The sequence below is a fragment of the Drosophila gunungcola genome, chromosome 3R (assembly GCF_025200985.1).
Source record: "Drosophila gunungcola strain Sukarami chromosome 3R, Dgunungcola_SK_2, whole genome shotgun sequence".
NCBI classification, from domain to species: Eukaryota; Metazoa; Arthropoda; class Insecta; order Diptera; family Drosophilidae; genus Drosophila; species Drosophila gunungcola.
Genome location: NC_069139.1, coordinates 6,658,734 through 6,685,729, shown reverse-complemented (window position 1 = coordinate 6,685,729; position 26,996 = coordinate 6,658,734). Strand labels below are relative to the sequence as shown.

Here is a 26,996-nt window from a genome sequence, read left to right as displayed (position 1 = left end):
CCGGAGGGCTCATCCATCAAATGTGGTAAGTGAAACTACTGCTGTATCAGCTGATAGCCGATACGAGTGTTTGAGGGTGTGCGTGACTGTGTATCTGTGTGTTTGCCCGGTTGAGTGGATACAAATCGGCTTATCCTTGCTGCACTCGCCGCATTGCGTTGCATACTTTGCGGCGCCCGGAGAAATTCAATCGAATTTGGCCTGCAATGCAAAAAGAGGAGGTGATAGGTGACAAATATCCAGCCGAATTGCACTCGACAGAGCCATAGAACAGGGCTTGGAGATATTAAATTTTAAGCATATATTTATACAGAACAAATTTTATATGAACATGTAAACAGGTAGGGGAAATTCATATATTGGGCTTGAAAGCGCAGGACGATATTTCTGGTCGAAAAAAATGTGTAGCATGCTTCACTTTCCATAGTAATGCAGAATAATAGCTGAAAGTATTGAATGAAAACTGCTATCTGCTCCGGATGTCCAAGTTCTATACTGTTTTTCTAGTAAAACATTGTTATCAGCGGAGATACGCATGTATTTATGGTGGCTCTCAACTGATACGCCAGTACATTAATAATCATAACGCGTAGGTATTTTAAGTGCATTAAATTTAATCGAATAGATTTAAATCTGTGTTGCACAAGATATAAATAAAGAGTAAGTATTGCTTTGAATAGGGCGACTGCAGCCGCACCTGGTCCCTGCACGAATTCATGATCTGCATCAACACCGCCGGGGGCAAGTCCACCTGCGGAGGCGACTCCGGTGGTCCCCTGGTCACACACGAGGGCAACCGCCTAGTCGGAGTGACCTCCTTCGTCTCCTCCACCGGCTGCCAGTCCGGAGCTCCCGCCGTCTTCACCCGCGTCACCGGGTACCTGGACTGGATTCGCGACAACACCGGCATCTCCTACTAGAGTTCAATGTTTTCCCTTGCATTTTTTAATAAAAGCGTAAATACCATTGTTAATGTTATAAATGATAAACTCTTATATCGCTTGAATTTCATAAAATCGATCTGACACAAATATTTATATATACAGCTTAGAATATACCTGCAATCTAAGCTTGCTGTAATCTGTGGCTGATATTGGTGCTTACTGCCAGAAGCCAGGTCAGCCAATTATAAGTTTACAATTTTGAGAGTAGAATACAAATAACTATCTTTTAGGGCTCCAACCGTTTATACGGAAAGTTATATTTCAAGTTTATAAGGACGACTTTCCTGGAATGGAAGTGAATGCGAATGCGTACAATCACCATTTGACCCCTAAACCCGGGTTTTTTCCCTATTCGGTTATTCCCAATTCCGTTTCCGAGAATCTTTTGTTATGCTGCAAATCTACTACCGCTTATCAGCATCGCTTGAGTCTTCATCATTTAGTCACCAAATTTATAAGATGCAGTATAGACCAAACGTTGGTCGTGATCAGTTGAACTTATCCAAAATGTTTAAGTGGGCTTCCTATTTTTTGTGCAGCTTTGCTGTTCTGGCTTCCAAAGGTTCATGGGCAACCTTGCAGGATAATAACCAAACCGTGTGTATATTAAAAGACGCTCCCAATCAATGTGGAAGTTTCTGCCTCAGTGCTCTAGACCCGATGCAGACTAATCTGGATGCGATCGAACGCAAACAAGGTGTTATAACAAGTCAACTTTGGGCGTTAATATCCAGGCAGGATGTCCAGCAGAAATCCCTACCCAGCCTGGATTACGAATTGAGGAGGCACACAGAGATGCAAGAAAAACATATTTCTCATCTGCTGGCAGTACAATCTGAAATGCAGGCACTACAGAAAGAAATGCTGCACAGTATCCTGGATGTTTACAAAAAGCTGAACGCCCATCAAACCCTTGTTCAGGAATCCCTTGACAAGAGCATCACAAAAGAAGTCTTCGAGAATCGACTGGAAGGTGTGGATAAACAACTTTTGACGATTGGGTCCACAATGGCCATTTTAATGAGCAGAAGCGTGGACCAACCTCATACGGTGCAAAATCAATCACTGCAAAGCCCACAAGCGAGTCTTCAAGAATCCCTTTCGGAAATTGGTTCGGAGCCACCCCAGTTCGAGCAAATAGGTTCTCGCCACTTCTTCATCGAACATAATCTTAGGCTGAATTGGACAATGGCTGCACAGAGGTGTCGACAGATCGGAGGTCATCTTGCTTCATTCCAAAACAGACTGGAATTTAATGCCGTGACAGCAAAACTTCTAACAGGCGATGTCTATTACTGGATCGGCATGAATGATCTGGGCCAAGAGGGTCAGTTCGTTTCTGTGGCTTCCGGGAATCCAGTAGCATTCTTTGATTGGGGCTACGGCGAACCGGACAACCTTGGAGGCAATCACGACTGCGTTGATATCGCACATGCAAAAATGTGGGACTCTAAGTGTGCGGATGAAGAACGTTTCATTTGTCAATCGGATAATGAAGTGTAAAGAGCTTAATATTATATAAAAGCAGTAAATAAATTGATGTAAAGATATTAGCTCAAGAACTCTATTAAATAATTGTCTTTTCGACTTGGAGATCAGGGTCTTAATATGGAACATATTTCGTATTTAGAAAGTACAGATGTTTATGTCACCTTAAGGGCAAACACGTCGTTTAGCTAAGGGAACTATTAGCCAAGTAAAATGTGGAAAGCAAAAATTTTTAACCAAAATCGACCGGTCTAGACTATCATTTATAGTAGTAATCTTGGCAGCTGATTAACTTTCATTCATAAATTGTTGGACATTCCAGAAAGTACTACGATCTGAATCGACGAAACTTATCAGTAATTTCAAATACTATTATTGTAGGCTACCTGCTGAGAAGGCAACAAATTAAACTGATAGTCGGTAATATAAATTTACTTTTCTTATGTCAAATTAAAAAATATATTAATCTGTATATATGTCTATATAACATTCACAGAAATCTAGAACAGATTTATATTAACTTAAGTTAAGGGGAAAAGTTTTAAAGGCCAGAAAAGGGCAATGTTCGTTATTTTGTCTTTCTTATGTGGACCATGTTGTGCCATTTATTTGTTACACCCGATTATAGTAATTTTAAATATCATAAAAAAAACAATGATGTTCACCTCAATGTTTTTCTTACTCGAAAATACAACATCAAAACGCGATGGTCGAGTCCCTTCAACCGTTCTGAATTTTTCAATTATAAGAAAGAATTAATTCATTTACTTGAAACTTTTATTGATAACACCCATTAAAACATGTGAAAAGACTGAACTCTTAGTAGGCGATGCCGGTGTTGTCGCGGATCCAGTCCAGGTACCCGGTGACGCGGGTGAAGACGGCGGGAGCTCCGGACTGGCAGCCGGCGGCGGAGACGAAGGAGGTCACTCCGACCAGGCGGTTGCCCTCGTGTGTGACCAGGGGACCACCGGAGTCGCCTCCGCAGGTGGACTTGCCCCCGGCGGTGTTGATGCAGATCATGAATTCGTGCAGGGACCAGGTGCGGCTGCAGTCGCCCTGGGACATGATCTGGACATCGATGGCCTGGAGCCAGTCGGGCAGTGGGCTGCCGTCGTAGATGCCGCCCCATCCGGAGGCCAGGGCCCACCAGCCGGCGTAGTCCTGGTAGCGGTCGTTGTAGCTGGGCAGCTCCACCTTGTTGACCAGGTGCCAGAAGTCGACGTGCGGGGTGCGGATCAGGGAGATGTCGTTGTGCAGGTTGCCGCTGTTGTAGTGGTGGTGCTGGACGAAGTTACCGCTGCCCACCCAGTGGGTGTACTGGGGCTGGGTGCGGATGCTGGCTCCGTAGTGGATGGTCACTCCGCCGGCTCCGTTGGTGCAGTGAGCAGCCGTCAGGACCCAGCTGTTGCCGATGATGGAGCCACCGCACCACCAGTTTCCGTTGCCGTTGAACAGCAGACCCACGATGTAGGGCACCTTGCCCTCGTAGGCTGGGTAGCCGTTGGTGATGCGACCCTGGATGTCCTTCACCGGAACGGGGGTCAGCTTCTGATCCTTCTGCTCGGGTGCAGGGATGGCAGTGGCTGCGGCCACGGCCAGAGCCAGGAATACGAACAACTTCATCTTGGCTAAGTCTTGCAACTTGTGCTGTTTGCCGAAACTGAGCAGCCTTTTATACTAGTCCCTTATCAATTTCAAGAGTTCTTGTCGCGTGTCAGCAAAATTCGCTGACCATATATTTTGCCAACTTTCTGGAACGAAATGTTAAGCCATTCGATAAGACCTAACTTATAGCCTGCCCTTCACAATTGATGTGTGGAATGTTTTCCATAAGTGTGCTACCTGAATCTAGCAACCCATTATCCTCTAGAAAATACTAATCATTTGAAATTGAAAGGCACAAAATCTCTGGCCGGGTAAATTGCGAATTAAAGAAATAAGACAAAAATAAATCCTCATAAACCACAAACTCTTAATCTTATCATATCAGTTTATAATCGAATATATTTATTATAATATATTACACTTGCGAAAGCTCCTAGAATACATCTGCACAATAGAATGATGTTTTAAATTAATCTCGTTTCCTTTAAACATTCCAACTGTAATATATTGAATACTATAAATATTTTTAATAAGCGGAATTTGTTTTCAAAAATACACGTAGTGAAGTACAACGCCGTAAAATACATATAAAATACATATATAAAATGTTTGATCTACTACTTCCAGAATTCTTATGCTAGTTCTATCAACCGTGACTTTGAAGTCCCTTATCATTTTACTTTGTTGTATTGTACTGTAAACTACACAACTGATTTATGGTAATTAATGTAGGTACTTGATTTGCTGATCATAAATGAATTAGTTTCTTTTTTGAATGCCTGATTGTGGCGTTCCTTCTTCATTTTTTTAAAACTTTCAGATTAAACTACATTTTTTTATATTTGCACTATTCTTTTTGGTTAATTTTTAAGCCATAAGCTTATTAAAATAATTTCAAATTTAACAAATCGTAGATGCAAGTCATAGTTTCAGTAAGGAACCACTTCCTCCAAGCTTATCATGCTTGTCTTACTTGGCCATAATATACAGCCGGCGAAATTTCGGACCCAAGAACCGTTCTCAGGGCTGATAAGGCAGTGGTTTCCGTATAAAAAGACGGTCTGCTTCTGGAAAAACCATGAGTTGCAAGACTTAGCCAAGATGAAGTTGTTCGTATTCCTGGCTCTGGCCGTGGCCGCAGCCACTGCCATCCCTGCACCCGAGCAGAAGGATCAGAAGCTGACCCCCGTTCCGGTGAAGGACATCCAGGGTCGCATCACCAACGGCTACCCAGCCTACGAGGGCAAGGTGCCCTACATCGTGGGTCTGCTGTTCAACGGCAACGGAAACTGGTGGTGCGGTGGCTCCATCATCGGCAACAGCTGGGTCCTGACGGCTGCTCACTGCACCAACGGAGCCGGCGGAGTGACCATCCACTACGGAGCCAGCATCCGCACCCAGCCCCAGTACACCCACTGGGTGGGCAGCGGTAACTTCGTCCAGCACCACCACTACAACAGCGGCAACCTGCACAACGACATCTCCCTGATCCGCACCCCGCACGTCGACTTCTGGCACCTGGTCAACAAGGTGGAGCTGCCCAGCTACAACGACCGCTACCAGGACTACGCCGGCTGGTGGGCCCTGGCCTCCGGATGGGGCGGCATCTACGACGGCAGCCCACTGCCCGACTGGCTCCAGGCCATCGATGTCCAGATCATGTCCCAGGGCGACTGCAGCCGCACCTGGTCCCTGCACGAATTCATGATCTGCATCAACACCGCCGGGGGCAAGTCCACCTGCGGAGGCGACTCCGGTGGTCCCCTGGTCACACACGAGGGCAACCGCCTGGTCGGAGTGACCTCCTTCGTCTCCGCCGCCGGCTGCCAGTCCGGAGCTCCCGCCGTCTTCACCCGCGTCACCGGGTACCTGGACTGGATTCGCGACAACACCGGCATCGCCTACTAAATGTGGAAACGTAAAACAATTGTTTAATTTCAATAAAATTGTCTAGCAAAAGTTGTCTGCAGTTTCAGTGGGGTATGACTAGCGCTTTTACTTTATTTTAAGGCAATTCGAATTCCTATGTATGTTTTTTTTTGTTTCCCGATAGTTGCTTATAAAAACTTAAAATTCTCACATGTTTTCACGTCGTCTAAATTTTAAATTTATTCGAAAAGCCTTTTTTTTAGACTGTTGGCATTTAGTCGAATTTTTAAAAAAAATATTAATTTTGTTACCTAAACTTGGTTTACCAAGGAAATATTGAACATTTTTTTTATATGGAGATTATTATTACCATTACAAAACATTTAGCTCTTCTTTTGCTGGGAACCGATTAATGTCAAAATTAAATTAAGTTTCTACGAATACTGAGCTATGATAGTACATAGCTGCTATAAAATGTCCATCTGCACATGTCTAAAATTTTGGGGCAAGAGAGGGAGAGATTTGGAGAAAGAACGAATTGTTTATTTATTAGCATTTGTGTGTGTTTCTGCGTTTGACACCTTTGTTTGCACAGCGTTTTTGTCTGGATACGTGACAGTTTTCAGATGGAATATCGTTCTATTTTGCCCAATCCCATTTAGATGCGAAGCTACCTTTGCCCGAAGCAGTACCCATCAGTCAGACTTGATTCCCAGTTCCCAATATACAATGTCGCCTCGAAGTTGGTACTTGGTTTATGGGATTTTCCTGCATGTGATTTGGAGTGGAGCAGCCAAGGTGGAGTTTTACTCATCGGTGGACAGTATGCAGGATTTGGCACAAGTGGAGCAGGAGCTCCTAAATGCCACGCGTTCGTATTTGGAAACCCAGCAACAGCAGCTCAACTTTTATCGCAGGTTATACAATTTAATACCTAAGTACTTATTAAAACAAAATACATCTAAAAAGTATATCTAAAATTTTACAGATATGTGGATCAAATAAAACGGGAACATGAATGGGCCGTGGGCCAATTAAAACTGGATGAGTATCTAGGTCATCCATTGCACGCTTTCAGGTTGATCAAGCGATTGGTTCAGGATTGGGATGCACTTATCTTTGAACCCATACTCACCAACCAACCCAGAGAAGGTAAATTGTATTATACTTTAAAAGGGTTATAAGTTATGCAAAATAAATCCCATTTTCCGCAGACTTTCGCCAGTTTTCAGATGTACTGACAAGGGATTTGGGCTACCCCGATCAGTCGGAGCTGCAAGGAGCCATCAAAGGTTTGGCCAGGCTACAGAGGGTCTATAATCTTTCGACCTCGGATCTGGCTGGCGGCGTTATTAATGGATTTTCTTACGACTCGGAGTTACAATGGCGTGAGTGCTATGAAATAGGTGCACAACTATTCGATCTTGGGGAATACCAAAGATCACTGGAATGGCTTCAGGTGGCACATGTACTCCTCCGAAATCTAGAGGACGAGAAAGACAAGACTCACTACCTATCAGATATACGTGAATATGCAGCTATGGCCAACTTTGAGTTGGGTAACACCAAAAGAGCTGGAAGACTTCTAAATCAGATCCTCAAGCCCGAACCCACACATACCGCTCAGCAAACTCGGAAGTATTTGGAAAACCATGAGCCAGGAAAGAAAATCCAAGAGAAGAATCCCTCGTGGTATGGCAATTACACCAGGCTATGCCAGGGCAAAAGATTACCAGAGGAGAGTAGTGGTAGCCCCTTGAAATGCTATCTGGATGGAAAGAGACATGCATACTTTACCTTGGCGCCACTTCAAGTGGAACCCGTACACCTGGATCCGGATATTAGTGTCTATCACGGAATGCTTAACTCCCAACAGATTCTGTCGATCTTCGAGGAGGCGGACAAGGAGGAGATGGTGCGATCAGCCGTAGCTGGCGAAGGTGGCAAACGCACTGTGAGAGATCTCCGGGTAAGTCAGCAAACCTGGCTGGACTACACAACTCCCATAATGGAGTCTGTGAGCCGGATAATTCAGTTTGTGTCTGGATTCGATATGGCCGGAGCCGAGCACATGCAGGTGGCAAACTACGGAGTTGGTGGGCAGTACGAACCGCATCCGGATTACTTTGAGGTCAATTTGCCATCTCAATTCGAGGGGGATCGGATCTCCACAAGCATGTTTTATGTAAGTTTTATACTAGATTTGTAGCTGGATATATTTTTAAAAAATATTTTTGCAGCTCTCTGATGTGGAACAAGGTGGCTATACTGTCTTTACCAAACTTAATGTTTTTCTGCCTCCTGTTAAGGGAGCCCTAGTCATGTGGCACAACCTTCATCGATCCTTGGATGTGGATGTGCGCACCTTACATGCTGGCTGTCCAGTTATTGTGGGTTCGAAGCGAAGTAAGTACACTTAGGGTCAATATATGAATAGCTTACTACTTGTTGCTTATCACTTTTTGTTTTATTTGCAGTTGGCAACATTTGGATGCACTCTGGCTACCAGGAGTTCCGGCGGCCCTGCAACCTTACCTCTGATAGCTACAAGTCCGCAGCCTATCGAAAATCAGTGTAGATTATACTTTTAATAAATTAATGTCTTACTTTAGTGATGTAAATGTAATGTTGTAATGGTTGCTTAATTTATATACAAGTGCATCAGTCAAAGTCCCTGTAAGGCAATGAGATTTCTTGGTTCCTTTGCAAATCACAGGGTCTCACTTGATCCTGATGGCGTTCTCGCACCCAGACATTGGCAACTGCAGATAAAAAGTCATTTAAAATAGGTTATTTTTAGGAATAAGTATAACTTACTCCACTTGCTGCCCTGAAGAACAGGACAAGCGGCATGCTTAGTTCGATAATCCTGATCACCAGAAGGATGAAGATTGTACCAGAAGAGCAGACTACCTCTTTCTGGGGTCACCAGAAGGGGCAAAAAGGGAAATGCGGTACCGCCACCAGCTTCAACATCGGAGAGCTAAAAACAAATAAATTGGGGCATAACAATATAGTGTTATTTATATAAAGAAAGTTGTATAGGAAACTCACGTAATATATGCCCGTGGCAATTCGATTTCCAGCATCATCCCCCTCTTGGTAAATGTGGTTTTCCGGAAAGCTGTCCCAGTGTGGTTCATAGTGACCACCGATGCCATAGTTGGCCACCTGCAGATCCTCGCTGTATTCCATTTCCAGGCCTGATAAGTCACCCACATGCTGGCCTAGCAGTTTGGCTACTGCATTCCTGGAGTAGTTGAAGGAGGCCCCTTGGCTGGTGCGAAAAGCGGCTGCAGTTGATGCTCCATTTCCGCTTAGCGAGTATACAGTGGATCTTTTAATCCTGGGTCTGGCAGTCCTTTGCAGGTATTCCGAATCTTTGGAGCTAACCACCTGATGCAGCTGCACCACTGGCGGATCCAAGTGCAGTTCCTCCAACTTAAATGGAGCATAGCCGAAGCGACTTTTCCTCAGGCGACAACGGAGTTGTCGTTGTTTGGAAGGCAGTGGACCCAGCTCACCACGACACACCTGTTCGTACATACGAAACTCCCGGGACTCATGGTAGTCCCCAGGTCTTCGTGCTGTCACATGAAGCAATCCATTTTTGTCTCCATCGGTGATTAGTTCCTCCAAACGCCGACGAGATTCTAGAAGATGACTCCTTTGGTCTGGTTCAATGGACAGCACGTGGTTCACCAGGCTCAAAGCACTCTCGTGGGCACCCATCTCCCGGTGATAGTCCACCACCGCCTCCATGAAGTCCAGGGATGCGGATTCCGTGCCATAGGACTGTTCCCCGAGCAACTGCATCGACTGCTGCAGCCACGGCACCGTGTGATTGTAATCCCTCAAAGCGTACAAGTGCTGGCCGAGCACAAAGCAATCCTGCCAGGACATGGCCGTTCTGGAAAAGAAAAACAGGTTTAAGCAGACACAGAAATAACAGTGAAAATAAAAATCGTTTTAATCTTTTATTATACAAGTATTTTGTATAATACTGTATGCTGCCCCACTTTATAACAATTCGTTTAAGTTGAACAACTTTTTGGGTCATTTCCTTTCCCACTTATGGGTATTAACAAACATTTCGCAGTCTTAAATTCACATAATCAGTGTGCTCCCGGAAGAGAAAAAGATAATTGCTGCTTTGTTATGATATGACACAATGTTAAATGCACTTAAACCTCAACTTTTTTAATAACCACTGTGCTAACAATTAACTTAAAGTAACTTACTAGCATTTGTTCAGAACAATTCTGCATTCTGTTAAAACAAAAGTTGAACCTACGTTTTTAATTTTGTATTTAATTAAGAACATTCGTGTTTTTGGGATACAACTATTACAGATCTAAGAACTCTACTATGGAATTCTTATTTAAAAATACATACAAGTGGCTTTATATACAAGTCCTTACCCATATTTAACGCCGTTTAGAATTCCACTGGCCAATTCGGCCACATCCAGTTGGTATGTCTGCTGAAGTCGAGTTAAAGCGATTGCCGATCCCACGAAATCATCCTGTGAAGGATAGCTCAGATTCTCCTTATGTCCGGCCATGGCTTCGAGATAGTCTGTAACGAAATGGATTAAGATTGTATCTAATGGATAATAGTTCAATTGTTAACTAACTTGAGCGACTTGAGTCTGATGATACACTGCCCTCGAAGGTCTCCCAGTCGCTGTGGAGGCGTTTAATCAGTCGGAACGCGTTCACCGGATTGTTGAGGTATTCATCGATGCCCTCGGCGGCATTCAGGTGCTCCACGCGGATAGCATCGATCTCACTGAGATTATAAACAAAGTAATCATTAATCAGACTCATAACTAAAGGAATTTGCATAAATTAAGTTTTTTTTGGGTGGACAAACTAAAACTAAATATTCTCTAATCTTTATACACTGATAAAATAGAACGTAGGCTAGGGAGTGAAATTAATTGGTTGTTTTAAGGGAACAAAATTGTGTAGGAAATATTTTTGAGCTAGAAGGCGACTTTTTAAAAAGATCAGAACCAGAGAATAGAAATAACTGCACTAAACCAAATATTTTATTTTATGTTAGTACCTTTTGTTTTCGGTTGCTTATATTTTTCAATATTCAAATTTAAACAAAATTATTCGAAACTCATTTTTCCGCAGTGTTTAAACCTTAAAGCACCTGCTGATTGAAACCATTTTTCAGAATTATGGTAAAAAAATTGCTTTAAAATATACAGAACTTCCAAAAAAAATTAAGCAAATAGAGGTTTATCGGTGGGTTACCTGTTTTGTATAATTAACGCATTTATTTTCACGCCTGTCGCCTGCATTGCGGCTCATTTAAAAGTCATTAAGTTGGGAGCGTAACCATAATCTAAATCTAGAAGCGAGTCACAACTAATTTGAGTTCAAGTCTTTTGTTGGAAACGGTGCTGTCTTGATGATTAAGTGGTAGCACTTGTACCCAATAAATCTATTTTATTATATTTTCAAGTGGACGCCATGCCCAATGACTAAGCCAAAGAAATTCAATTGTTTCGTTTCTTACACAATTCGAAAATAAAAAGACCAGTTTTCGCAGACAGCTGATTCAGAAAGGTATAAATATTATACTTTACAATTTGTTAACGGTTTCTTATTAGAAAGAAAGGAATCCGGTTTGCAAAATGCGCATGATAAAACAAAATAACCGCACACGTTACTGTATAATATGCATATCCGAGGCGATGATTGCACCATATTTTAGACTTCTAAATCTGCCAAGCCGATGACACTTATTTCTGAACAACAAAATAAACTAGCGGCAATTGTTTCTTAGATCCGGCGATCGATATCGGTGCTGGTAGCAATCGATTTTGTCGCAGATAATTAAATGCAAGGTTTCGAAATGTTACTGAAAGTGGTTGGCCAGCGATTTGTGCTTTATACGAGCCATTAATTAGTATAATAACCGGCGCAAATAAATCAAGCCCAAAAATTGGAGAAATTAGCAGACCATAAAATAAATAGCACCCAGCACAACCAAACAAATAGCATCGGTTAGGGAATCAAGCAATCTCCAATCGGGGACAAATCGATGGGTTGCCATTCACTTTTATGGCAACCGGTCCAATGAGATGGCAGAAATCTGCATAATTGTAATAAAACTAACTGAAGCTAACTAGAATTTAATATCTCGATGTGCCATCTCTCCCACAACAGACTTTAATTAGTCAACAAGCAGCCAACAGTTGAAAATCTGCCCACCCGAGTTCCATGTTAATTTTCAATTAACGTGGGCGGTCATCCACGCATATGAAATGAAAAGTTCATAATCGGATTCCCACCGACATATGTCAATTGATTTTTATATTATTGTTTCACGGATTGTGTGACAATCTCAAAAATAATATGCCTGGGAAATTTGATGGCCTCTGCGAATTCCGATTGGCCTGTGCGCGAAATGAGTTTCTCATTTGCATCTAATTAAAACTAACCATCTGGGTATTAGCAAAAACCAGCATGGATTAGTAGGCTCGGTTAGAACCTGAAAAACTTTCCATTTTAATATGGCTTTTGCTAGCTTGTCCATAGGGGAAGAATGTCCACTAACACTTTAAATTCTTTAAGTGAGTTCAATCAACTCTGAAAATAATATTTACATATATTTAATAGAAGTTTTATGAGCTGCTCTTATTTTCTTCAAAATGTCTTTTTTATGAGCTTGTTATATCACCATAAATAACACATAAAAATCTTTTTTAAAATGTATTAATATCGGCTGCACGGAATTTCAGATTTTTAGCTTGATTTTTTTTTTTTATTTGTATTTAAAGAGTTAGAAAATTTCTTATTTAAAGTCTGTTCTGAACCGATTCTTCATACATTAAATTTTAGCTACAGAAATTTGTAATACTATTTCTTATACCTTCTAATTTTTTTGAAAGATCAAGTTCATATGAATAGAAAATACTGAACTAGTCCAAAAATTATATTATAATTTAATGTTATTCTATTATAATTTTGAAAATTAAAATTATTTTTTTGCAATTTAAAATTAAAAAGTTTATATATAAGTATAGACAAGCAAAATCACTAACTTCAAGACTTTTTTATTTGAGAGTGGGGTATACACTACATTTTCGAAATTAATGTGCTGGCTTAAATTTAAATCACTTTTACCTCTGCAGTGCTTCTGCATGCTGATTAATTTCATTCACATAATTTTGCAGCTCTGCCAGGAGCACAACCTCCGTTTGGAACAACTTCTCCAGACCCGAGGTGGAACTGAAGAACTCGCCACGGCAGGATAATATCTGCAGCAACAAAAAAAGGACACACTTGGCCAAAAACATTTCACCCAACCGAAAACGTCACCGGCTTTCAAGATTGCGTATCGCGGTTTTTAGCTTGCTGTTCCAGCCGCGATTCGTTATAAACTGTTTTCAGTCGGCGGCCAAAGCGTCGATCTTTGGATGATCTGATGAAAAAAAGCTCGGGGCGTTTGCGGCTGCGCGATACAGCGGGTGTTGATCGAGCAGTTCCAGCTTTGGATTCTAATGGCATGGAATCTCTGGTCAAAGAACTGCCCGCGGGGGAGTCAGGTACTGCTTGAATAGGCCGCATTAAGAGAAGTACCCACTTCAGCGAAGTTCAATAAACTGAAACTGAATGTACATATGTACATTTACATAAGACAGAAGTTCTGGCAATTGTGGCAGGAATAGTAACTAAACGTTAAACAAATCTACCTAACTTTTCCAGCCGGCAGACTGAATTTTTCCCCACTAATTACTTTCACTTTGCTGCTCGCAGCAGTTGTCATTTCACAGGCCCAGATATTCAAATCAAATCCCACTGAAACTTTGCCCGTGAACTTGTTTATGCAAATAAAGCCGGCAAATGAATACGCAACTGGCTTTCGGCTCATCTCAAAGCTGGTCCGCTCCGTTCGTTTTGAGTGAGTCTGCAAGGCACTCAAAACACTCAAAACACTCAAACCGCACTTAACCCACTGAGCTCGTTCGAGCCAAAAAAGAGACACAATATTGGTAGCTTTACTATCACATTCTTTATTTGATTATCTCGTAGCCCAGCGAAACCTCGTGATCCCGGAAAACGTCGCAGGGGCGGGCAAAGGTCTGCGTCACCTCGTGTATCCAAACGTTGCCAACTGCAAAGATCAAGCCGAAAATAATTACATTAATTGCAGAGGTCAACTCGAGAGCAGGTGGAGATGGCTGATGGCTCCAGTTAAGCGCATTAAATCAAATTAACAGTCATTTTCGTATACCTGCTGAGCTTTAAGCGGCTTGGTAAAGAGTTAAGTTATTAAGTTGTCTTTAAAAACTGCTGGCACTTATCTTTAATTTGTATATTTATTTAAGCAAGCAGGTGAATTTAATTTAAAAATTTAATTTTATTTGGAGTATATGAAATTGCTGGCTATCGAGAAAGTGAAAAATATTTCTTTAAGTTCTATTATTTTACAATATTTTTCTGTTCAGCGAATTGCTATTATGGACTATTATAAAAATGTACGTTCTAGGAAAAAGATGATAATTTTTTTTTTTTTTTGAATATGAACGACAAATAATATTTAATGATATGAAAATATCAAGTTGCTATTTTGGAGGAATTTTAGGTTATAATTTTTTATTTTAAAGCTCATTTAATATTGTGACATTTCAAACTTTTAATGAAATCTCACTTTTTAGGATACGTATAATTTTGTTTGAAATATTAACTACAAATAAAATGTAATAATATTGAACATAATAATTTCTTAACAACTTAGCTATATAAGATACCAGTAATTACATAATTATCCCCATTAATCCCCCCTTGGATATAACTTACTCCACTTGCTGCCCTTGAGGACTGGACAACCGGCGTGCTTGGTGCGGTAGTCCATGTCCAGGGAGCGATGCAGATTGTACCAAAAAAGGACGTTGCCCAGCTGCGGCCTGACGACGATGTCCAGGAAGGGAAAGGCGGTGGCTCCGCCCTGCTCCACATCGGATAGCTGCGTGGGGAGAATAATTACTTTCACTAAATCATACGAGGGATTGGGACCATGTCCACTCACATAAAATATGGCAGTGGCAATGCGGTTGCCCTCCTCCGCAGGATAATGGCTGGGGTCCCGGAAGAAGTCCCAGTGCGGTTCGTAGTGCCCACCCACGCCGTAGTTGGCCACTTGAAGCTGCTCGCAGAAGGTGGTATCGAGTCCAGTGGCATCTCTCAGATCCTGCAGCATGCCCACCATAGTGGGATGCGATTCGTACTCCAGCCAGGCATTTTTGCTCACGCGAAAGGAGGACTTCTTTTTCTGACCCCCCGGCAGGGGATTTACGGTAGAGCGACTCATCCTTGGCACAGCCATTTCCCGGAGTTGGGCAATCTTTTGCGTGCTCAGCATGTCGTGGAAGGTCACCACATAGGGATCCAGGCTGTGCTCCTCCAGCTTAAGTGGCGCCAATAGGCGATATGGATGGCGTCCTTGGCTATAGCGACAGCGTAATTCCTGGCGGGGAGTGGAATTCACCTCCCCTCGGCACACCTTCTCGTATTGGGCAAACTCCTGCGATAGCTGGGGGTACAAAATTCGAAATTAGTTGCAATAAATATATATATATATATATGCTACATATTAATTTGTATATTATTTGCAATAAGGTTCTAAGAAACCACAGAAATCACTTAGGCTTAGAAACTAATTATGAAGGTGTGTAAGAGTATGCAACAAAATATTTAAAAACTTGAAAACAAATTAAATTTATTCCGGGAGAAGGCTTTAATTATTTTTTTTACTACTTTTTATGTGATTTCAATACCCTATTTCCTCCAACAATATGTACACTTTCCTATAACCTTAAGCACTTATGAGTTCGGTAAGTTACAAATGAAAATTAACCGGTTATCTATTTTATATTTTCATAGATTAAGTTTCAAGACCTAATCCAATTCCAGTTAATGCTTGCCAAATTTCACCTCAAACACTTTAAACACTTTCATACTCACGTTATACGAATCTGAATGTTTTGGTAAGCTATCGTTTTCGGTGTCCTCTGGAGGAGCAGCTCCTTTGTCGCCCAGATGCCAGTTTCTTATGCGTTTCGGATCGAATTGGAGCACCCGTTGGCTCAGCTCGTAAGCCGTATCGAAGTCGCCTAAAAATCGTTTGAATGAGTATCCTTAAAGTTGGCCCATAAATCCAACCCCCCTTCCCCCAAGTTCTTTGCTCACCCAATTGGAACAAACTCTTGGCCGTCGCCTCCATTTTGTTGAGGGTAACGGTATCCGGTCCGCTTGTGGGCGGTGAGTGGGCATGGGCGTGGGCGGGGCTGCTGTGACGTCGCAAACGTTCCATCGACTCCCGCAGCCAGACCTTGGTGTTGTTGTAGTCCTCCATTTCAAAGAGTTGTTGACCCAGCTCGAAGCAATCCTGCCAGCTCATGTCCGAACTAAAAATAGAAGCTTGAAATGCTATAATGGATTTTTTCGATTTTGATATGCCCTTATTTTGATATTGTTAGCCTTTTTCGAAAAATAAAATAGGCAAATTTAAGACAGTAAATTAATATTCATGTTGTTATGTCTTTAAAATTATTGGGTTTACAGATTTATAAGCTGAAATTAAAAATTCCATTGACGCACGAGGGGGCGATTTTATTCAAAATAATTATAATCAGGAAACTGATAATATTGAATATTTTGCAGTTCTGTTTCACAAGCAAAGTTTATGGTAGCTGACTTGATGTTTAATGGATCTGCATAACTGCATTGCTTAAAATGATTTTATACATATTTATTTTTGATGGTACTGTAACTTGACATTTCCCATAGACAATAAGTAACATATTTGCCTTAAAGTCAATATACTTTTCAAATCAGCCATTACAATGCCATCGATTGGGGCTCAGTAAGAAGGGGAGCAACACGTTTGCACTGGGATTAGACGGAATAGCTCTGTATTTTAAGCCTGGCTGGTTATTGCTTATTCGCTTCCGCCACCTAACCCACTTTGTGGTCTCACCCGTATTTAATGCCATTCAGGATGCCAGCGGCCACCTGGGCCACGTCCAATTTGTAGGTGCTCTGCAGGCGAACGAGGGCCAGGGCAGCCCCCTCCACGTCCTCCTGGCTGGGAAAACTCAGTCCATACTCCCTGGTTGCATTGAAATCTGCCAAAGAGAAATCGTTGAAACTAACTTTGTTTGAAAGGGCCAGTCTCCAACTCACTCATGTCCTCGGCTATCAGCTGAATTCGAGCCTCCATGAGGGACCAGTCCGTGTGGAGGCGCTTCATCAGGCGGTACACGTTCACCGGATTGGTCAGGTAGTTCTCCGTATCCGCCGCTGCCATAGAATGCTCCTTCTCAATAGAGGACAGTTCGCTGCGGATTGAACGAGTCTCGGATTAGAGTTGCCTACCAGTTTATCCGTTTCATGGGTCTTGTGTCGTCATAGGAGCTGACTTTGCAAGCCCATACTCGTCTTTCGGCTTAATTAATTCTAATTTATGTGTGATTCTATATTCATAATAGTTTTTATGATCGTTGCGATAACAAAAACGAGGCGAAATGAAATAAAACGAAAGCGAAATGCCAAAAATAAAGTCGAAACCTGATAACCAATATTTGATGATCCAACTGTCCAACTGTCAATAATAATCCAATATCTGTGGCTAATACTTGCGGCGTCTAACTACTCTATTTTGAGTGAAAGGTGGGCATTAATGATAATACCAAATTGAGATCACTGGCACTTCGCACATATAAAGCAGACATAAAGTCTGGCACCTCGTGAGTCGGTGACTCTCTGTAAACTAGTTCTCGAAAGGGGCAGTAAAACTTTAATGGACTTGCTAACGACAATAGGCTGTAATTAAATTAGCATTATTTCGAATATCGTGATATGGCTTAAAACTATTCTCTTTTCCTATTCCTCAAGGTTCGACTGTTAAATATCCTTTAATGCTTACTATATTCCATATACAATTTAGGAATATGACAAAGTATTCCAGTTCATTGATATTTTTTTTAATATTTACTCTCTGGCTAATTGGATCTATTCATCTGAAGGCGTGACTTAATAAAATGTATAAGTTAAATGTATAAATACGGGTTAACTACAATTTCAGGTTAAGCTGTATGTTCTAGAAATCTTTTAAATACGGCTATGTATATTAATGAAAACGTGAATTAAACCTTATCGTTTTAGGTAGTAATTTTTTAAATTTTGATTTAGCTACCTACTCTATTTAAGATTTTAAATTGATTATTGGATTGCATTTCATTACACTTGTTCCTCACCCCTCCAATTGTTGCAGAGAACTCCTGATTCCATTGACCTTAGACCTTAGTTCCTTTGTGAGATATTCTTCCGTATGCAGAAGTTCCTCCAGACCGGTAATGGATGAAAAGTAATCCGAGGCCAGAGATTCCTGACCCAAAAAGGACATAAGTCCTACCAGTAATATATATCCTCGCATTGCACCTTCTCAGTAGTGTTTTGTTTATGTAAATAATCCTTGTTTAAGTTCAAATCCTTGCTATGTCCAGTTTTCCCTCCCAGACCTTCAAGTCCGCCACCGTTCGCGTCTCGTGGCGAACTGATCTTCGGGTGAATCTTTGAGAGATCTCGATTCTGAGACATCCCATCCCATGATGCGGAGAGCAAACCGGCGGCGAGAATTAATTTCGCGTGTGCGAAGTCGAAAACTAGTTGCGGTGGCCTATGATTTGAAGAAAACTGTTTTATTAGCCAGTTCTGTGCATGTTCCGATGCGGAGAGCAGCGTACGGGTTTTGGCGGCCCGGCGTGTTTTATGGCTTGTTTTGCGCTGATTTACTGATGCTTATCGGCCGAGCTCGTTTCGAATTCTGAATTCGATCCGGGCCCAGATCGCACTCGGCTATTGTCTTTAGCTTGGGATTAGACCAGCCCGGCATATTAATACGGACTAATTGGCCGTTAGCTGTTTGATATTTAGGACTGCAGTGCGACTATTTAGCAGTTTTGGCTAGGGCCACCATCACGTCGTATTATGCCCAATTAACATTTCACATCCGACCGGTGCGACATTTCATATTGGCTTATTGGTTTATGGACTATTGGCTATTGTTTATGGATTCCCCTGGGGCCGCCAATTTGGAGCAATGATTTGTTAATGGGCTGACCACCATAACTCACACTGTTTTGATCCGCAATCGCTGCTGATTTATCGACTTCAGAGGCGGCCAACACACTTGTTTTATGACCCAATGTTTGACTCGCGGGTTTTCTATTAATGGCAAACAAACAAACAAACAGAAAACCGCAGCTTGAGCGCAGTTATGATTCGCAATGAAGCCTCCCATTTAAGCCTTTGTTTGCCAGACCCATTCACACCGGCCACTCCCAACGGGAAATAACGTAATAAAAGGCTGATTTTTAATCAAACGCCAAGGTCAACTTTATTTGATTCCCCCGCTGGCAATTAAAGCATTTGTATGTAGCACGAATCGGAAAAAGCATGGAAGTACATCAGTTTCGCTGTTCACGTCAATTGAGTCCTGACCACGCGGCTGCATGCGAAATTGAGATGAATAAGAATGGAAATTATTTAAGAGATGGTGGTAGTCGACTATAAGATACCCTATGCTAATATAAACTTTGATCAAGTTATGGTTTTAAAATAATTAATTTTTACCCTTTAAAGATAGGGTCTAGAAAGTTTGGTTTGTTGTATGTAATTTGCTGTTAAACAATCATTTCAAATGTTTCAAATAAAATACAATTTATATTGCAAAATGAGTTTTCAGTATGTAATACAATGGCATAATCCTATCGACTTTCTTTTTAGACTCACATAATTAATGTTTTAAAAAGGCGCAATGAAATCAAAATTTGACTACATCCAGCACTACGTTATACTATCTCTCAGCATGTTAAATTGACTGCGTTGGGTTGCAAAACTGAATCCCGGCACGCTCCACCCACTCCTCAACTTACACATTTGGACGCCCAGGAGCACGGGACAGACTGCCACTCCAGTGCGATAGTCCCACTCCGATGATGAGCCTCCGGCGGAGCGTGTGTGCCAGTGGAGCACCGAACCTCGGGGGACATTCACGCCGAGCTCCAGCTGCGGAAAAACCACGGCGCCGCCCATTCCGGGTGACTGCAACTAAACCGCGGTGATGGACCGAAATTTAATTAGTGACACACTACTCAATTAATTAGGGTTTGTTGGTTGGCCACGTACATTCAACATGGCACGTGCCGCATGTTTAAGTTCCGCGTTATCCTCCAACTTGGTGGTGTGCTCGTGGCCATAGCGACGTGCCATCCACGGATCCTGGTCCCCAGCCTCGTAGCCCAGGAGATTGGGAATCCTTCTCAGCTTCTTTTGCCCCATTTTGGATAGCTTTAATGGCTGATAGGTAACTCCCTTCAAACCCTCCACCTCATCAATAAGTTCCAGCATCTGATCGACTTGCTTTGGCGTCAGCACATTGTGATGCAGTACTATATGTGGGTCCGAGCTCAGGAACTCCAACCTTGCAGGTTGAAGAAGCGACCAGGGCGTACTTCCTTCCAAATGGCAGTGGTTGAAACGACTTCCTGTAGTAGTTTCCTGAGTAGCACCGCGGCAAAGCTCCTCTATTAGCAACTGCTCCGTGGATTTCTTAAGGGGTTGAAGAAATGATTACAGATTTGTTGGTATACTTAAGATTAAGTCAAGCCCTTTTTTAAAGAAATTTTGCCACTTATTAAACATGTGTTGAAAAAATTTAAATATTTATACATTATATACTGATGCCAGGGTATTCAAGGCTTTGCACTAATAAATCACTTCATAAATATCACTTGTTCGTTGAAATGGCATCACCTCCGGCTTGGAATGCTTTTCATTTTTTATTTTCCAGCCCAGACTCATCAGCTAAATTAGAAATTTTATCCGCCACTTACTTTTGTCTTTGTCTTCGACTTTTGGCCCTTGCCCTTGGGCAATTCCTTTTTGGCCAAGGCTTTTTCAATCTTTCTCTTGGCCTTTTGAACATTTTGGTTCATTGGCAGCAATAACAGAAGCTGCTCGGCAGTTTCCAAGGCTCGGGAAAGATCCCCTAACAAAATAAAAGGTGGTTACATTTCATAAGGCTGATGGATATTTGCACTTAATACCAAGCAAACCTACCAGCGCGGTATTCAATGTTGAGCGTTGCCTCTAGAATCTGCACCCGACCACTTTCACGTTCCCTGTGCGATTCTGTGGAGTTTTCGGAGGCGGAGGGCAGCTTTTCCAGGGCTGTTTCTAACCAAAATCTAGCCACCGAAAAGTCCGACTTGCGAGCCACTTCCAAGCAGTCGCCCCAGGACATGGCAGAGCTATAAGTATGTAAACAATTTTTGATTGCTTTGGTTTCTCATTTTCTGCCGGTTTCGGTTTTCTGCCTTACCCCAACTTTAAACCATTGACCACGCCCAACGAAAGGCTGGCGGATTCTAGTTCATAAACCGACTGGAGATGCAGCAGTTGGGAAAGGGATTCCTCGTAGTCCTCTTCCGTTGGCAATGTTATACCCCTATCAGAGAAACCTTCTCCCAAGTCAAACAAATAGGTGGCATTGGCCTGCTGTTCCAATCTGGGCCACACACTCTCAAATCGCTTAAGAATAGTCAGAACATTGAGAGGATTACCCATGTACTCCTCCACATTATCAACTTGACTGTGTATCTCCTCGATGGCCGAGGTTTCCCTTTGGATCTCCTCGAGTTGAAGTTCCAAACGTTCGATGTAATCACGCAACTCATCAATGAGTTGCGTTTCGGTGTCCAGAAGAGCCTCCAGTTTCTCCTCTACCCTGGCGAAATTAGCTCCAACCAACGAGCCCGTCACCAGAAGCAGCCACAAAACACTAACAGCCACCGGCATTTGCATAATTAGATGTCTCCGTTGCTTTTTCAGTCTTTTGCTCTTGGCCCTCGGGTCAATGACTAGAGATTTTTTCTATATTATGTATTGGAAGATTGAACCGAACGGAGAATGTTTGACTGACCGGCTTGAATAGTGGAGCTAAACTGAGGCCAAGGCCTCTTTTTCCCATTTAGCCTAAGAAAGTGTTGAATTTACTTTTTTAGTCATTCTGTTGAACTTTGTGCTTATACTATAAGTTATATAACTTGTGGTGAATTTAAAGAACTAGTTTGTTTTTCCCTGGATAAATATTTGTTTTGTGTTTTTTACAATAGGTGTATTTTTATTTAATTAAATCATTTGTTAGCCTCATTTGTGCTTCAAGTCAAGGAACTTTCCCTCATCGCTAATGAGCCCACAGGGTCGCTTAAACTCCTGGGCACCCACATGGAACCATTCATTGCATACTAAAAGAAATACAGCTTTAAGATATTGAATAATTTTAGTTATTTAAGTGAACTCACTCCACTTAGATCCTTTGAGAACAGGACAACCAGCATGCTTTGTTCGAAAGTCCTTGTGTGTGGAGCGGTGCAGGTTGTACCAGATCAGAAGACTGCCCTTCACAGGGGGAACAGCCAACCGGAGAAAGGGAAAGGCGGTGGCGCCCCCCAGAGGAACATCATTTAGCTAAAAAAATAAAAAAAGTGAATTTTTTGAGAATTTCTGAATGGTTACTTTATCGCAATTCGACCCCAAGTCAAATGAAACACGTTTTTGGATAGCTCAGCATCTAAGCAAGTTACGACTATCACTTTGTTGGTTAATTCAAATAATATAATTTTTACCATTTTGACGATTTTTTTATAAGGGGTAACATCACCTTTTTTTGCTTAAATTTTTAAAAAATAAAAATTTTGAAATTTGAATGCAGATTTATTTAGATATTCTTTGCGAGTTTAAGAAAGTATTACTTGGTAATTGTTTGGGTTGATTACTGATTGTTTATTGCGAAAATTAAGAATTTTTACTGGGATTTTGGTCAAAATATTTTTTTTTTTGAGTGATCCTTACCTGTAACTAAACCAAAATGAGACACAATTGTTTTGGTCTTTCTTTACAAGACCATCGAGATTAAACATTCAATATCTTAACTAAAATTTGGGAATTTGGATTTTTCTATGTGATTTTAATTTAATTCGAGTTCTTGATAACTTCATTTTAAATTAAAACTTTTGAGCGAGTTCAACTTATTTCAATTTTGTAATGTATAAACTTAGAAACTAAGAAAACTCACATAGAACAGTGCGGTCAATAGACGGTTACCCTTCCAGCCAAAGACAGAACTATTATCGTTCTGGGGAATAAATAGAGCATTGTAAACTGTTAATCCAAATTACTAGATGAACTCACCTCCACAAAGTCAAAATGCGGCTCGTACTGCCCTCCAATGCCATAGTTCACCAGCTGCAGTGGCTCCGCACTTTCCGTGCTCAATCCGGTGACGTCCTCCAGGCGCTGTTTGATTTTGGAAAGCCAAGGATTCGCATCGTACCACAGCCAGGTGTTTTGACTTGTACGGATTTCGGTTGTGGTGGAGTTCTCAGACTGACCCACTTTCGAACGCTCCATTTGACCCTTGCCATTCTCCATGATCAGTTCCATTTCGCTGTCCCTCAAAACTTCATGAACATAGGCCACATAGGGATCCAGATTAAGTTGTTCCACTTTGAAGGGTGAAAGGCGGTGGTATGGAACTCCCTGGTGGCTAAGCCAGCATTTAAGATTCCGTTGCTCTCGGGGAGATTGGCGAAGTTCTCCTTGGCAGACCCGTTTATACAGCTGGAAACTCTCCTTTTGTTCCTAATAAAATAACTTTTTTTAAATTTGAGTTTGGTGGCAGTAGCTACTTACTCTTTCTGTCAACTTTGGCAGTTCCACCTTTCTTGGTCTTAGACTTCGCTCCTTTGCCAGTTGACTCTCATACAAAATCTTATTCTTCAGAGCTTCCTCATGATCGGACTCCTTGTCCAATATTTCATTATTAAGTTTGTGAGCCAGTTTTAGATTGCCCAATCCGTTGAAAGCCGGTGAAAGGTGCTCAAGAATCTGGACATCGCTCACATTGGGTGAGATAAAGCCCAAAGGCATACCATGCAATCTTTTTCTAGCCTCCAGTAGCCACTCGGAGCCATAGGAGTACTCCTTAATCTGACAGAGATTTTTACCCAACTCAAAACAGTCACTGGCACTCAGCGAAGTGTCCAGTTCATTTTTATCGCCAGGAAGGAGGACTCCATTCGCCAACTGATCCGTGTGTAAATGGTAGATATTCTGCAGTCGGAGAAGACCCCTAGTGGCTCCATGTAGATCCTCCTGAGTGGGTCCTTTAAACTTGACTTTCTCCAGAGATTCACTAAGAGCACTCTTGTAGGTCTCGAAATTGCTTGTATCAAAGACAGGATCAAACACATTAAATTTCCAGTCGTGAACAAGTCGTCTTATGGTTGTGAAGGCGTTTAAGGGATTGCCAAAGTAATCCTCAAGATCGTCACGATCGATTTGCAAATCCTCAACCTGCTTTAAAAATCTAAAAAAAACAATGTACTTGACTTTTAAATTATAATTACCATTTAAAACAAACCTTTTAATATTTTCCTGATCTTGCTGAGCCCTTTCAAGATATTTATCGAACTTTTCTACTATAAAAGCCTCCACGTCAAGCAGTCGCTCCAGCTCACTTATGGCTGAATAGTAATCACCATTAACTGAAATAATGCAGAGTACTGAAAAAACTACACCAAGCCGACACATTTTCACTGCTCTGAGTTCCATTTGTTACTGTTCTGGGTTTCAGATAGACGAATTCGAAGACTGTCTGTCCACGATGAGTGCAGCTAAGCAAACATTGACACAGTTGGGTAATTTTCGGCATTTCTAAAGTGAAGTGTGGCTAACAAAAAGTAGGTGGCTCTAAAGATGCTAGAGAGGTACACGCTTATTGTCGATAACTCTAATATAAAGAAAAATGTTTACTTTAAGCTGACATAAAAATAAAATTATATCACGGCATGAAAAATCAATTTTCACTGCAACAAATTAAATCGAAAGTAAATGATGGGCTCTTTTTACTTGATGTGCTCCAGTTTACACAAGCATCTCGAAATGCCAAAAGCTAGCTCTTTAATTTCGCTATTATGCGTGTTAGTTTTAGCAACGAGCCATGCCAAAGCAAATATAGTAGAAAATAACTATGCCATATCCATATACGACATGGGAAAGTTAATTTCCCATGAGCATTACCTACTGAATATATTGGAGAACTTTACGGATCTACTGCAAAACAAAGTGGATACAATTGAAAAGTAAGTAGACAACTTTGTTCTATGAGTAATGAACATATTTGGCATCATTATAGCTATTTGGAAATGATGAACTATGAAGAAGATGAGAAGCCTCCGAACAATGCCGCTGAATATTTTCGTCTTATACGTCGATTGCACTTGGATTATTTGAATTGGGTGTGGTATTTGGAGCAGCAGCCTTGGGAGGGTAGGTAATTCCTCTGAGCAAGTCCTTTAAGAATCTAAATCATCCATTTTGATTAGTTCTTGTTGCGCATATAATTGCAATTGCTCCGCACATGCCCTCAGCGAAGGACATCCAGGAGGCTACCAGAGCAATACATCTCATCCAGATTGTGTATTCGCTTCCGACTGATAAAATGGTCGAGGGAATTTTAATGGACGTTCAATACAAGTAAGACTCCAATTTTTGATATTCATATTATATTATATAAACCTAATAATTTTTCAAAGTGCTTCGCTCAACCCAATGGAGTGTTATACCATTGCCAATGAATTGTTTAAGGATAGGGAATATGCAGCTGCCATGGAGTGGTTAAGCTCGGGTGTGGATATGTACAATGCGGAAACGGACAAAGAGGAACTTTATACACAACTGGGAGTGCCCTTGTCCAATTTCTACGAACTTTTTGTGAAGATACAAGATGCACAAGGTAGGATTTTGTAATCAAATGTTTTGTTACTCTGATAAAGACTAAAAACATTGCAGGTGGGAGAGGTTATGCCATGACTGAGCTGAAAACGGCCATGAAGACTTGGCCAGAACAGGTCAGTTTCAGACGGGCTCATTCTCGCTTAAAGATGAACATTCGCATCGACAAGGAGCCAAATACAGAGGTAGGTACTGAAATTTTTGAACATAGATTAAACTTTTAACTATTTGTGGCATGTAGAAAGCAAGGCCAGAGTTTGTGTATGCGCACTGTTGCACTCACGAGTGCCGTCCGACTTCAAAACTGTTTTGCCTGTACAACAGCACCACATCTTCGTTCCTCCGATTGGCCCCACTCAAAATGGAACTTCTGTCCCTCGATCCATATGTGGTGCTCTACCATGATGTGGTTTCCGAAGAGGATGTCGAAAGGATTAAGATCCTGGCACAGGAAGATCTCACCCGAGCCACGACCGTTCATGAGGATCAAGTTCTGAGGGAAGACCCATACCGCACCACCAAGGCCAAATGGCTAAACGACACCGATGAAGTGACGCAGAGGGTGTCCAGACTGATACAAGATATGACCAATTTCGACCTCAGTGGCTCTGATATGTTCCAGGTTATGAACTACGGAATAGGCGGATACTACGGCAACCATTATGACTTCTTAAGAAATGCGAAAGTAAGACTTTTATATTCACTTAATTAGTCTTTTAATATCGATTATGCTACAGAGCCCAAAGAACTTTGTGGATCGCATAGCAACCACCATGTTTTATGTAAGTTGTTTAATTTTTTGATTAATTAATATTATTATTAATTCATGGAGTAATCGTTTGAAGCTGAGCGACGTGCCTCTGGGAGGAGCCACAGTATTTCCAGTACTGAAATTGTCAGTTTTTCCAAAAAAGGGCTCAGCACTTATGTGGTACAATCTTCATCACTCAGGTGAAGGCGATAAAAGGACATTCCACTCAGCTTGTCCCACCATTGTTGGCTCCAGATGGGGTAAGAAGTAAAAAAAACAATTAGATCAGCTCCATTTATTTATTTTATTTCACAGTCATGACCAGGTGGATAAGAGAAATTCAGCAACTGTTTAGGAGACCATGCTTAACGCAAATTTAGAGAAATAATTTTGAATAAACACAAATTGATATCTTCACGGTATAAATATATTTCAGAGGAATTCATTGCCATA

At 41.6% G+C, this 26,996-nt stretch overlaps 10 protein-coding genes across 10 annotated transcripts; 5 read left to right on the top strand and 5 right to left on the bottom strand.

Moving 5' to 3' along the window:
* Window positions 1–684: 684 nt before the first annotated feature.
* Window positions 685–920, top strand: LOC128251921 (serine protease 1-like). The gene has a single exon (XM_052979181.1). It carries the CDS (start codon window positions 717–719, stop codon window positions 918–920), a length of 204 nt encoding a protein of 67 aa, XP_052835141.1. The 5' UTR covers window positions 685–716.
* Window positions 921–1,434: 514 nt separating this feature from the next.
* Window positions 1,435–2,509, top strand: LOC128264372 (C-type lectin domain family 4 member M-like). Its single transcript, XM_052999817.1, has one exon. It carries the CDS (start codon window positions 1,452–1,454, stop codon window positions 2,445–2,447), a length of 996 nt encoding a protein of 331 aa, XP_052855777.1. The 5' UTR covers window positions 1,435–1,451; the 3' UTR covers window positions 2,448–2,509.
* A 682-nt stretch (window positions 2,510–3,191) lies between these two features.
* On the bottom strand, window positions 3,192–4,087 carry LOC128266508 (serine protease 1-like). Its single transcript, XM_053003080.1, has one exon. It carries the CDS (start codon window positions 4,056–4,058, stop codon window positions 3,252–3,254), a length of 807 nt encoding a protein of 268 aa, XP_052859040.1. The 5' UTR covers window positions 4,059–4,087; the 3' UTR covers window positions 3,192–3,251.
* A 1,014-nt stretch (window positions 4,088–5,101) lies between these two features.
* On the top strand, window positions 5,102–5,989 carry LOC128266395 (serine protease 1-like). Its single transcript, XM_053002887.1, has one exon. The coding sequence runs from the start codon at window positions 5,142–5,144 to the stop codon at window positions 5,946–5,948; it is 807 nt and encodes a 268-aa protein (XP_052858847.1). The 5' UTR covers window positions 5,102–5,141; the 3' UTR covers window positions 5,949–5,989.
* A 649-nt stretch (window positions 5,990–6,638) lies between these two features.
* On the top strand, window positions 6,639–8,487 carry LOC128251920 (prolyl 4-hydroxylase subunit alpha-1). Its single transcript, XM_052979180.1, has 5 exons — window positions 6,639–6,826; window positions 6,898–7,061; window positions 7,124–8,094; window positions 8,150–8,315; window positions 8,387–8,487. The coding sequence occupies exons 1-5, from the start codon at window positions 6,639–6,641 to the stop codon at window positions 8,485–8,487; spliced, it is 1,590 nt and encodes a 529-aa protein (XP_052835140.1).
* Window positions 8,470–13,315, bottom strand: LOC128266206 (prolyl 4-hydroxylase subunit alpha-2). Its single transcript, XM_053002556.1, has 6 exons — window positions 13,055–13,315; window positions 10,546–10,700; window positions 10,331–10,487; window positions 8,964–9,819; window positions 8,727–8,892; window positions 8,470–8,671 (listed from the first exon to the last, which is right to left on the bottom strand). The coding sequence occupies exons 1-6, from the start codon at window positions 13,225–13,227 to the stop codon at window positions 8,571–8,573; spliced, it is 1,608 nt and encodes a 535-aa protein (XP_052858516.1). The 5' UTR covers window positions 13,228–13,315; the 3' UTR covers window positions 8,470–8,570.
* A 618-nt stretch (window positions 13,316–13,933) lies between these two features.
* On the bottom strand, window positions 13,934–18,474 carry LOC128266350 (prolyl 4-hydroxylase subunit alpha-1). Its single transcript, XM_053002816.1, has 8 exons — window positions 18,190–18,474; window positions 17,117–17,271; window positions 16,911–17,058; window positions 16,121–16,338; window positions 15,896–16,044; window positions 14,961–15,464; window positions 14,732–14,897; window positions 13,934–14,045 (listed from the first exon to the last, which is right to left on the bottom strand). The coding sequence occupies exons 1-8, from the start codon at window positions 18,366–18,368 to the stop codon at window positions 13,945–13,947; spliced, it is 1,620 nt and encodes a 539-aa protein (XP_052858776.1). The 5' UTR covers window positions 18,369–18,474; the 3' UTR covers window positions 13,934–13,944.
* Window positions 18,475–19,319: 845 nt separating this feature from the next.
* Window positions 19,320–21,799, bottom strand: LOC128266351 (prolyl 4-hydroxylase subunit alpha-1). Its single transcript, XM_053002817.1, has 6 exons — window positions 21,318–21,799; window positions 21,056–21,246; window positions 20,824–20,984; window positions 20,123–20,545; window positions 19,870–20,044; window positions 19,320–19,442 (listed from the first exon to the last, which is right to left on the bottom strand). The coding sequence occupies exons 1-6, from the start codon at window positions 21,797–21,799 to the stop codon at window positions 19,420–19,422; spliced, it is 1,455 nt and encodes a 484-aa protein (XP_052858777.1). The 3' UTR covers window positions 19,320–19,419.
* Window positions 21,800–22,056: 257 nt separating this feature from the next.
* On the bottom strand, window positions 22,057–24,821 carry LOC128266349 (prolyl 4-hydroxylase subunit alpha-1). Its single transcript, XM_053002814.1, has 6 exons — window positions 24,420–24,821; window positions 23,690–24,365; window positions 23,189–23,638; window positions 23,073–23,132; window positions 22,300–22,465; window positions 22,057–22,242 (listed from the first exon to the last, which is right to left on the bottom strand). Exons 1-6 carry the CDS (start codon window positions 24,608–24,610, stop codon window positions 22,145–22,147), a joined length of 1,641 nt encoding a protein of 546 aa, XP_052858774.1. The 5' UTR covers window positions 24,611–24,821; the 3' UTR covers window positions 22,057–22,144.
* A 119-nt stretch (window positions 24,822–24,940) lies between these two features.
* Window positions 24,941–26,985, top strand: LOC128266542 (prolyl 4-hydroxylase subunit alpha-1). Its single transcript, XM_053003131.1, has 9 exons — window positions 24,941–25,140; window positions 25,194–25,327; window positions 25,384–25,534; window positions 25,594–25,793; window positions 25,850–25,977; window positions 26,034–26,477; window positions 26,530–26,574; window positions 26,638–26,803; window positions 26,859–26,985. The coding sequence occupies exons 1-9, from the start codon at window positions 24,941–24,943 to the stop codon at window positions 26,921–26,923; spliced, it is 1,533 nt and encodes a 510-aa protein (XP_052859091.1). The 3' UTR covers window positions 26,924–26,985.
* Window positions 26,986–26,996: the final 11 nt, after the last annotated feature.